General features: G+C 32.3%; 3 protein-coding genes across 3 annotated transcripts; 2 read left to right on the forward strand and 1 right to left on the reverse strand.

Annotated features, from left to right (window-relative positions):
- Window positions 1–262: 262 nt before the first annotated feature.
- TRIADDRAFT_53366 (uncharacterized protein) lies at window positions 263–2,628 on the reverse strand (the record flags this gene model as incomplete). Its single annotated transcript, XM_002109910.1, has 7 exons — window positions 263–466; window positions 565–679; window positions 833–894; window positions 1,069–1,143; window positions 1,678–1,747; window positions 2,138–2,265; window positions 2,578–2,628. The coding sequence occupies 7 exons, from the start codon at window positions 2,626–2,628 to the stop codon at window positions 263–265; spliced, it is 705 nt and encodes a 234-aa protein (XP_002109946.1).
- Window positions 2,629–4,434: 1,806 nt separating this feature from the next.
- TRIADDRAFT_53367 (uncharacterized protein) lies at window positions 4,435–6,358 on the forward strand (the record flags this gene model as incomplete). Its single annotated transcript, XM_002109352.1, has 5 exons — window positions 4,435–4,651; window positions 4,946–5,113; window positions 5,208–5,302; window positions 5,845–5,986; window positions 6,282–6,358. The coding sequence occupies 5 exons, from the start codon at window positions 4,435–4,437 to the stop codon at window positions 6,356–6,358; spliced, it is 699 nt and encodes a 232-aa protein (XP_002109388.1).
- A 714-nt stretch (window positions 6,359–7,072) lies between these two features.
- TRIADDRAFT_53368 (uncharacterized protein) lies at window positions 7,073–9,927 on the forward strand (the record flags this gene model as incomplete). The annotated part of the gene is made up of 3 exons (XM_002109353.1): window positions 7,073–8,204; window positions 8,581–8,979; window positions 9,638–9,927. The coding sequence occupies 3 exons, from the start codon at window positions 7,073–7,075 to the stop codon at window positions 9,925–9,927; spliced, it is 1,821 nt and encodes a 606-aa protein (XP_002109389.1).
- Between the last annotated feature and the right edge of the window lie 2,316 nt (window positions 9,928–12,243).

The following is a 12,243-nucleotide window of genomic DNA, read 5'->3' on the forward strand; positions in this document are numbered from 1 at the left end:
ACATATCCTAGTATAGAAAGTAAGAAGTTGTCGTACTTTCTCCGTTCTGCATCTGCAGGATCGATTCCTGGGAGGCTTATCGTCACTGAAGACGGTCCTCCAACGTTATAACGTCTGACTTGTTTTGGGCAAATCTTCATTGATATGAGTAGAAGAAATAAGCTATTTGAAAACCATTTTATCGGTGGCCTAGAAAAGTAGTCGGAAAGATACAAACCAATTTATTAATTTATCTAACATAAAGCACGTAAAAAATGTAAATTTACTGAATAACTTCAGGGAAAAAGGTAGCAAATGCAAATCCATCGGAAAAATCTCCTTTAGATTCATTGGCTTTCTTCTGCAAAAATCTTAAGTATATCCAGCCATTGAGAAAACCGAAAAAAGCCATGCATAGATCGGACATATTTAAGACTTTTAACAGCGATAACGATGCCACGATACAAATTAGAATAATTGGAACGTGCTATAGGTTAAGACATTAAACAAAAATTTTTATCGTCATAAATATTTTTGCCTACAATGTTTTTAAATTGTATATATCATATAAGAAGTATTGCTTACTTTAGCTCTAACTGAAGAAGTTCTTAATGGAATAATTTTAACTTCGCTGTATGACTGCTTAAGCGCGACAGATAAGGCAAAAGTGGTTCCGATCAATCCACCGAAGCCAGTAAATCTTGAGAACAATCATGGATATTAATTTAAAAGTTGATAAAATTCGAGAAATGAAAGCGCTAGAGTTATATCACCTATAAATTAAACTACATATAGATAAAATGTTCGTTTTAAGTTCACATACAAATAAGCACTTCTTTTACTAATTGCATACGCTATGATATAAGTCATAGCGGCACCACCAGTTACTGTGGCATTGATCAAGCCAATAAATTTCTGTTCAAAAAGATATACGAATTAGAGTCGAATAGTTATCTAACGTTACTTAAATTATCAAAGATTATATTCAGAAATACTACTGAAACCATATACGAATATGAAACTATATCATGCAATAACATAACTGTACTTTACAAGTAATTATGTTATGCACTTTGAAATATATCCTACCAAAAACTCAAGTGCTCCCCAAGATGGTTCAATAAGTTTACCAGCAGTTAATAATACGGCTATATCAATGATAACCTAAGATACCAAAGAAGATAATACAGTAATAGTTATAACTACTGTCTCATTGCCAATGTGATAATTATACTTAAGGGTATATCAATTATTTTATACATTTGATGCAAACAATTACAAATCAACATAACACACTAAGTTAAAAGAGCTGCAGTTTAATTAAATTAATTGCTATAGATACTGAATAATTAGTTACTATGATATCCTATTCAATGTTTAGTACATGATTTCTAATAAGAATCTAAAACGTATCTACAAGTGTGAAGCTATTTTAGAAGGTGCATACTCTTTATAGCATAAAAATACCATTAAAAGCTAGTGTAAAGACGATCTAGAGCTGGAATTATAACTTGTATTAACGTAATTTGTATTTACGAAAATGAAATAACAAAATTTCCAATGCTATACCATTACTACCAATTTTCTCACAAAGTGTACACATACTATTTAAATACGTAGTATCTCAAGAGCTATAAAATTTTATTGCATATTAACATTTTAGCATTTATTGTAAACACAATTCTGTAAAAATTTTACCTTAACTATAGAGTTTTCTGTTAACCCAGCGGTAACTAACATCCACAAAGAGAAATTTGGTGGAATTAAGCTATAATTAATCAAATACAATTACAATCGTCTTCAATCCTTCAAGTCAATAATAGCTTCACTGTAAAAATTATTATTCTTATTATTTTTATAATTTTATATAGCTTTTCAATACAGAATATATGAGTGTAAACCATAACAAAATTTTTATTTTCATTCAGAATTGAGAGCTGTAAGTTTACAATTACAAAGGCATCATGCTTTGTTAACAGCGATATTTGAGTAATGCTGTACAGTATATATTACTGTAATAATAATTTAGCAGTTAGACTATCATGAAACTAATACATAACAACAACAACAATCACTCATATCTTTCTGCTTGCATCTATCAAAATACCTTTGCTACTGCTGTACTAAGAATACCGTGTCTAAAATATTTATAACTCACCGGCCTGGTGCCATCAAGAGTACTTTTTGCACCGAAGGTATTAATGCCAAAAGATAGCAAGATATCACAGAAACAATAGCAGACTTGATTACAACGGATGAATTATTTACCGAAGATATCACGTAAGCCTTTTATCAAATAGAAAATGGGAAAAGAGTTTTTAATGTAAATTGCTGGGCGAATGAAAGTTTAAGATAGAGACCATCGCCTAGCCTAAACTCTGTCACTGCTAATGTCTATGTCAAAAAGATTAGCCATCATGAACACCAAGCACACTGTTTAGAACAGGAATGGGTGTACTACCGTATGTATTTACTGCACATTTGTCCAGTCATTACAGCCTTAAGCTTAGTACTTGACTACTTCTATCCTTATCCTACGAGTTTTTACTCAGTAAGTACCATAATTCAGGTAATATGCAAATCGGACATTAAAATTACCTTGAAATTATTGCCAAAAGGAGAGCTATATTGTCCTGTCAAGGCTGCCATTTTCTCTTTTATGAGAGTATATCGTGATACGTATCTTCGTGTAGTCTGTCACAAATCTTACAAATTTGGATTTTTGGAAAGAATAGTATTATTACCGGTATATCTTGGACTTGGATTGATTGCCTGCTCTATAATCGCAATTAATTCCAACTTGAAATTAAATCGATAGCACCATCTTGATCCAACCACTACCTTCCATTTCAGCAGCAGTCCAGTACTGAAAGCAGCTGCAAGCTTGTAGTTATACTTTGGTCTCGATACTGTAGCCTGATACTGTAATTATTACCAAGACTATGCATTACACTGCTTTGTAGTACAGTATATAGGATCGCCAACAGATAGCTGGACAGAATGACGCTGTATTCTACAGTGTACAGTACAGTATTCTACAGTACTCATCGCTCAGCACGGTACATTGTACAGTACCGTATTGTACGCGTACTGTACATTCATCAATCATGACACGTTGCAAACTAAGGATATATTGGCCATAGAAGCAGTTGATATCTTGGATGTATACTAGGTACAGACTGGGTTAAGGACTACTACAACAGCACCTGGTTAGGCGATTGATTGATAAACCATCGAGTAATAGGACTGTATGATACAGATACCTCTACAAATTGAGACTGGATGAGTATCCCTAGCAATGGAAAATGGCCTTAGTTTTAGAATGTTTTAACTTAATTTAACATTAAATTACTTTAGAACATGCTTGGAGTAATATTAAACTTGTTTGCATTTTGATGCATTGCAGCTCTTACAAGAAATCTAGAGTATAACAGTTTATGTTATACCCTATGCAGCCGTTGATTGTATGACCTCTTCTTAGTGGAGGATAAATACCGCCATAGTGCAGCGTTTTTCTAGTTGTTTTAGCATGTTTTAACTTAATTTAACATTAAATTACTTCAGAACCTGCTTGGAGTAATATTAAACTTGTTTGCATTTTATGCATTGCAGCTCTTACAAGAAATCTAGAGTACAACAGTATATGTTATACCATCTGCAGCCGTTGATTGTATGACCTCTTCTTAGTGGAGGATAAATACCGCCATAATGCAGCGTTTTTCTAGTTTAGTATGGCGCTATGCCAGCCAATTCTACCTGCGTGAAAATATATTCTCCACGGTGTAATTATATCGTATAGTGTGTCGGGAAGTTCAGTGCCCACAGTGATAGAATCAAATTGAATTTAAATTTATTGGTTGACCGTATTAATTATATTAATTAAATTTTAATTGCGCTTACACACGATTATGGCTGTTACTCGTTGTAGCGTGGAAAAGCAGTCGCCAACAGACCACAGACACAGCTGTGGTAGTGGGATTTTAGTCATATTATCTTTTAAGGTTAGAACCGATCATAACCAAGAGATTGTTCGAAAATCTATTTTCTATTTTTCATTTTTAATAAAGAATCTCTGCCATAGTTTGCAGTGTAGGTGTATATTAACCGTAAGTAAATAGTCTAGTCAAGTTTGGTCAATACATTGTACCGAATAGTATCAGTGTACCCTACTAAAGCCTGTATGCTTAGGTGTCTTACGCGCATAATTTGTCAAATCTTTGCGCTATAGTATACAATTATGCAGTTGCTAAGGAGACGGAGAATGTTTTATTACTGCACTCAATTAGCCACTGCTTAGTCTACTAATCGGAAATCTTCAATAGTAACTGCTATCCCTGATAGCAGCATACAGAATTAGCTAGAGTTGAGTGGAATTGCTTTTTTCTTTTTAAATAAACTCCATTAGAATATCAACGACTCTACCCAATTATCCTGTACAGTGTGCGTACATTGACTATGGCAACTGAAATTATCAAAGCAGTCATATATAATGATGCAGAAAAAATACAGCAATTCATAACCAATGAAGAAGGCGAGATTAATGGTGAATTATTGGATATTAGAGATGATGAAGGCAAATCTCCATTAGATATAGCATGTATGTTAGGTAAAGTTGACGTCATTGAAGGCTTAATAGCAAATGGAGCAAATATGGATAGCATATCGAGCCAAGGTTAGAACATAAAAATAAATCAGTAGCATAGTAATAAAATGATGCGATAACTGTTCTCGAAATGACATCATGACTAATTGTAAGATTGGACTATGTCAATACACGATCAATTATTACATTGTATAACTCAATAATTAATTTGATATCGGTATGCTGTACGTTCCTATAAATACAAGATGGCCAATATGATGGAGCAGAAATCCTGTAGAGTAATACACTATTATTTCATCACAAAAATTGGATTTTTTTTTATCATTTATTCAAAAATTATTATGTAATTTACAATCGATGTAGGCAATACTGCTATGCATAGAGCTGCATCATGGGGAAGGATTGAATGTCTAAAAATCTTAGCCGAAAAGGGTGCAAACTTACATTTAAAAAACCTGAAAGGAGAATGCCCGCGTGATATAGCTAGACGTTATGGACATAGTGCGTGCTACGACTACTTAGTACGAGCAGGTATTTCATTTTTAAAATATATCATAATGTTATAATATTACTGAAGAGGTTCAATTTTAATTATGCCACATTATTTATATGCGCCTATAATTAGCCATACGAAGAAATTATAAGTACAAAATGCTAGCGTATAATGAAACCCTAACAGATCATGACCTAATCGCTGGAAAACTTAATAAAGACGATAGGGTAAGATATAAAGTAAGACCATACATCATTTACTAATATAGCTGAGAATCGGTAACACATTAGCAGTACATTAAATTTGTATGCAAGCTACTGATATACATTTTAGAAAACGTGCAAGATATTTTTTATATAACCACCATTCCCAGATATACTTACACTTTATTTAGTAATACTTTACCATATCTAGTACAATGTTTATTACTGTATTCAATGCGCAACAGAATAACTATTTAGTATGTGATTATCCCAAGTGCACTCATATTTGTGCTGGTATTATAATTAAATTTTAAAGATGAGAAGAATTACTATAACATGGCGATGATAACTATTGTTCCATCATATACATGATATATCAATAGACTTTAAATTCGTATGGTGCCTACAGTAATTATTACAAAATCTTCCTGGGCCAATGTACGAGCCTTATATAGTAATCCTGTACATCATATAACAACGATCTGAATAGCAATAACAATAAAACAAATAAATAATAAATTGGAGCTTTAAATTTATTGTGAAGCTTAAATGCGATTTTCTTACAGATACAAGCGGCAGCGTTATTTAAAACATTAACGGAATGGTACGAGAGCAATACAGATCCTATAATTGCCGAAGTGCAGGAACAAACGAAAGTATTGCTGGAAGGCGTACTTCCATTTATACGAAAACTAATACCTGAGAAAGGTAAATCATTAAAAGTGTAATACATGCAACTTGGAATATTCTACAAGTAGTAATATCGTATATTTAGTTCAATACTTTAAAAAAACTCAACTTATTGACACTTGCTATGTCATACTATACCATACAAAAGCTTTCTATTAAAAAATTATAGATATTATTTTAAACCTTTTATAAAGTGATGCTAAAATGAACATTTATGAAGTGAAGGCATAAACTATTACTTATCTTTCTTCTTGAACCACAATCAAAGTCAATTATGGTAACATTTCATTTTATTGTGCTTTTTCTCTCACAGTAAATAAGGAATTACTGCAAGAAATCAAGCAATACGAGGAAGATAGAGTTGCAGAACAAGTTTCTCAACAATCTTAGTAAATTTTGTAATATTTGCTTTGTACAATTATCTTATCAAACTTTAAATTACATTTTTTACTCATTTTACGACCTTTGATGTCATATAATGTAAAGCATCTATTACAAGTTCAGGCATTAACAAAGTTCATAAGTAAGTTGGCTTAATCGTACTATAATATATGTTTGTATGAAATTAAGAACTATCGAGGTAGCCAGAACGTATTTTACTATTTAGTTATTATATTATAGTATTTATTTGAGTATGGACTAACAGCATGAATACAAGCGTTTACACAGCCCTGTCAAAATCTTTTCTGACGTCCAGCTATGTACGATGTCTAAGAAAATAAACAATTTTCAAGTAACAGTATAAAAAATAAGGAGAATAAAGTACTCAGCAGGGAAACCTTTAAATCATTGCTGTAATACCTTAAGATTATGGGACACATTCCATAATTCAGGAATAAAAATCTTTAATAAAAATCGCCAGTTGGCCTTCAATTCTTACAATCGATTGGGCAGTAAAAATGATTAATTAGTTATTGAAAGACCATGAACTACAAATAATACACATAGGATACAGTGGATATTGCATTTTTCCCATATTACTATCTAGTTTTAGAGTCTATTTCTATTGAAGAACGCTAAGCAACGACGCCAATAATTCTCACGTACGAACACTTTTCAGTTTGGCTTAAGCGATTGGTACTTTTTTAGATTATTCCATACATCATGAACTCTTCTTCTCAAAATTTGAACTTACCATTTGCTTTAAATGAGCGCCCTAGAGGCGGCTCAAGATCATCATCAACTGCTAGTGCTGATATCAGCAGTAATGGAATTAAGCATAGATCCAGGAAACACGCTGCTAAGGTATTACATTATTTCAATAAATTGCGACGTAAAGGTCAGTTGTGTGATGTAACATTGGTCGTTGAAAGTAAAAGATTCTACTGCCATCGTGGTATTCTAGCGGCTTGTAGCCCTTATTTTCGTGCCGTATTTAACGAAAATTCATCAATAAATCCTGAAGAAGAAATTTGCATTCAGGATGCGGACGAAGAATCAGTTGAAGCTATCCTTGATTATATGTATACGGCAAATATTATAATTAACGAAAATAACGCACATATTCTATTTCCTATTGCTAGTCTAATGCAACTGGATGAAATATTGGATACTTGCTCTCAATTTTTAAGGGATCAGCTAACTCTTTCCAACTGTTTAAGTGTACGAACTTATGCTGATGATCATTCGTCTCAAGACTTATATCAAACCGCAACAGCTTATATTCAAGAAAATTTTACTGAGATTGTACTACAAACTGAATTTTTGGCATTATCCATAACACAATTAGTGGCAATCTTAAGATCAGGTAATCTTAATGTTCCGAACGAAGAATTTATTTACCAAGCAATTATCGATTGGGCAAGGTATGATATTAAGCAAAGGCGAGATCAGTTACATCAGGCTTTACAGCATGTTCGTTTATCCTCGCTTAATCCTCGATATCTAGTTACCGTTGTAAGTCAAGAACCACTAATTAGATGTGATGAAAAATGTCGTGATTTAGTAGATCAAGCAAAAAATATCCTACTTTTACCAGAGGCGATTGCGAATAGAGCTAACACTACCACCGTTAGAATTCATCAATCAAAGCAACCTCCTGTTACTAACATGAATGGAGCCAGCACTACTATGATTTACGTTGTAGGTGGTTGGAGCCATGGAAAAGCTGATAATACTGTTGAAGTTTGCCATGCATGCTATGGAAACTGGAAAGTAGTTTCTAAAATGAATAAACCGCGATATGGAGTTGGTGTAGCAGTCTTGGAAGATAGTATCTTTGCTATTGGAGGTCATGGTAAGTTTCTTGATATCAGATCTTCGTATCTATTCTTTGCTAAGTTAAACTTATCATCCAAAATCTCCATCACAGATTGTACAAGAGCTACTATGTAGGATAAATTACCTCATTCTTCATTAACAGATTGATCTATCCCTGTATTAACTTGTGTAGAAATACTAAGTTAGTTAAAAAAAAGAAAAATAAATAGTATTGCAATCAATTTTTTAACATTCACATCACCAACCTTGCGTACTATCGATCCTGTCATTCAATTACTATGTATATAAACACTAATTTAAAAGCGTACGACAAAGTAAGTCAGAGGTACGATTACTGCATATATAATTTGTCTAATTCTTTGAACTACTATAATACTTTTTACATCACGTAGATGGTAAAAATTATTTAGACACTGTGGAACAATTTAATCCGAAAACAAAGTATTGGTCTCTAGACATTGCGACGACTCGCACTTGCCATACCAGTCATGGCGTTGCTACTGTAAATAACTGTATTTACGCCATTGGAGGCCAAGATGGCGTTTCCAGTTTAAATCTAGTCGAACGTTATGATCCTCATCACAATGAGTGGTATTCTGTTGTACCCATGAAATCTCGTCGATTAGGGCTTGCAACGGCTGTAGTAAATAATTGTATTTATGCTGCAGGTGGATTTGATGGTACTGCGATTCTTTCAACAGTTGAACGGTTAGATCCTAGAGAGAATCAATGGGTAGCAATATCGCCCATGAATAAAAGAAGAAAGCATCATGGAGCAACGGTTATCAACGGTAAGTGTAGTTTTACTGCTATCGATACCATTTTAGTATCTACAAACGCAAAATGAAATCTACTAAAATATTTATGCTAATAATGATATGGTAATAATAGATACAGCTAAGGATTAGCTGCTTTTTTTATTAAACTTTTAACCAAATAGCGCCGTCTACATTAAATTGTAGCCATGTAAAGGTTAATATCTTAATTAAACTTTCATACCAATCGTACAATCTTCATTGAATAGCAACTATCCACTTAATTTTTCTTCTAAGGGGGATTAATGTAACATCCATTTTAAAAGTCTAATAAATGAAGTCTTCTATTCCTATTCATATAACAGAAGAAGTTGAAATAAATGCTTTAGTAGACATTGTCATTACATTAGAAACTTTCACGATATAATATGATATTGAAATAGACAACGGCAGAAGTAGATATCTTGGATAGGCTGGATAGCTAGCGTCAATTAAATGATTAATAGCTGAATTGAATAACTATTCATTTACCCTATCATTGCGGTTGTTTTGACCTAAATTAAAGTATGATTGATTTGTCATAATATTCTTCATGAATAGCTTACAGTTGTAGTCAATAATTTAGGTATAAATTATAGAAATTTGACTTGTTCTTTAAAATCTCAGAATCAAGTCAAATATTATTAAATTCTAGGAATATTGCATGTCGCTGGTGGACGAGATGACTCTAAAGAACTTAAAACTGTAGAATATTACGATAGCAGAAATAACACCTGGATTCCAACCACGTCTATGACTACGTTACGTAGTGGAATGATCCTGACTGCATTCAATGACCAATTAGCTGTAATTGGCGGCTTTGATGGTGTAGATTACTTGAAAAGTGTAGAGATACTTGATAGGGAATTAGAGGAGTGGAAATATTGTTCAGGAATGAATCATTCGCGCTTAGGAGCTGGTGTTGCCGTGTTAGAGTCGCCTTGACTCCTTTCGACTGAACTATTTGTTTATGGGAAAGTCCAGCTAGCGAGCTGATTTTTGAAGCCTTTCTGTCTAATAGCTTTGTAACAACAAAATTCAAACCTCTAAGCGTTAATTCATTAATATTCTAGCGTTCATTTATTAATCCAAAAAAATAGGTTAATGATTCGCTTTCTAGTGCAGAAAAATACAAATTTTAATGTATTACAAATATAATCAGAACGTAGTAATACTTGAATTTTAACAACGCCTCATATAATTTGGCAAAATGGCATAATTTAGGTCAATCAAACGGTCAATTTTGCTCTAATTGGTGTTTCAATAGTGTAAATTACTTAAAAATTGTGGAGATCAGAGTACTGCATAATACTCCCCAAGGTGACCACCTTTCTGTACACAAATTAGGAAAGTAGATCAAAAATGGAAGCTGGTATTATGGCATTGAAATCACTTCAATTACCTGTTCGTTTTTGCACTGGATGGCCTCTAGAACAGCAAGCTCATTGTTAACTTTCTGTCATCTTTTCTTTAGTAAATGAATACAAACTAATCTAATCTTAAACTTTAGCTATCCCATTAATTTATTATGGACTTCCGATATTAAATAATCATTGTCTATTCTCATAGAGAAATGTGCTAACAAGAATAACTGTTAATAATATAAATATCCCCAATTTCTTTTTGTATAATATTCCAATCGATCATTGTAAAAGTCCTCCTATTCTGAATATTACTATAGCAAGGATTATCTAGTAAACTCTCTTAAATAGATTGACAATATCATCACTATTGATCTTCTGCAAGTAACATTATAGTTTCAACCATAGTAGTTAGACGAAAAGAATATTGATAGCTTAGTAAGCTTAAGACTTCTCTACGTGCTGCTTCTAATGATTTATGCAACACAGTCTATCGATAATACTGCTAATAGTCATAAGGAAGTTCTATAATTTCATCTATTCGTATAGTTGTTATTAATGCTTGTTAGGCTTTTCGTTCATGCTATCATAGAAATTTGACGTCATATGAAGAGAAAGAGATTATAGGAAATTGACAAGGATAAATATTATTCATGCGTGCCAAAAAGTAATACTTATGAATTAAATAATCTATCAAAAGCGATGATAAACTTACTATTAAAAAGAATCAGATAATTTTCATGGAAGATTAGTTCTCAATCCTATAATGTAATATTAAATCGCATCTAAACTGGAAAGTTTTTGAAGAATTCCAATATCACAACAAAGCTTGTCACAATATCAAAATGATACTTAGAATCTCATATGTCAAGTGTAAAGCATTGATGTAAGCTAGGAAATATTATTCGTAATTTCATCTAGATAACTAGATATTAAGAATAATATCTCCTAACTTACATAAATGAGCTATTTCTAATTAGAAGTATAGGATATTTAAAAGCTGCTGTATTTACTGAGAATAGTTATAAAATTAGTTAATACATGACATCGCTGAATTTAAAACGCTCATCAGAAGCAAAATTTATTAACATTACGTATTAAATATACTAATAGGATAATATTTCATCACATATATCTATTAAGTTAACTTAATGAAGAATTCTGTAGATGATTGGGATCCACCGTCTTCCGTATTAATTTATACGCTTGATTGAGCAATAAGATTTTAATTATAAACTAATACTAAGTCACACATTATTTTGAACATCTACTATTATAGCAGAAGAAATTTCTTTCGCTAAAATCGCTTATCTATTCATTTAGGGTTAAAAGTTAAGACAATTGTTTCAATCACTTCCATTCAGGATCAATGATTGACTAATTACAGCAACTCTAAATAAGGACTGCTTATCATGTCAGTAAACATATGCTTTCATTTATTAATTGTAAGTTACTTTAATGCAAGATAGAGGATGATTTCTTTTGCGGTTGATATATAGATCAATTTATACTAGGCTCAAGCTTATTTAAATAAGGATAGCATAGTAAGCTGGTTAAAAAACAACTTCAGTCCTCTTTAATATACGCGTATTTGTGGTTGAAATGAAAGGAGATGTTTTAGCGTAATTACGGCAGCTGTAGATTGATCACTGTCAAACTAGCTTACTACTATTAATAATAAGCTTATTTTTATATAGAGTTTAAGAATGATGGCTGTTATTTTTCACCTTTATAAATATTATAAAGGATAGGAGTACTTAACTGTCAATTTGGATCCCAAAAATGTTAATTTCACTATAAAATTAAAATGAGAACATGGCTTCTCTTGTAATCTCTTTATTGCAGTGGGCTTTTAAGTCCACTCTCAGTGATAAAAGTTATTACAGTATTATAAGGTTAA

Source organism: Trichoplax adhaerens, genomic scaffold (genome assembly GCF_000150275.1).
Source record: "Trichoplax adhaerens TRIADscaffold_2 genomic scaffold, whole genome shotgun sequence".
NCBI lineage: Eukaryota > Metazoa > Placozoa > Uniplacotomia > Trichoplacea > Trichoplacidae > Trichoplax > Trichoplax adhaerens.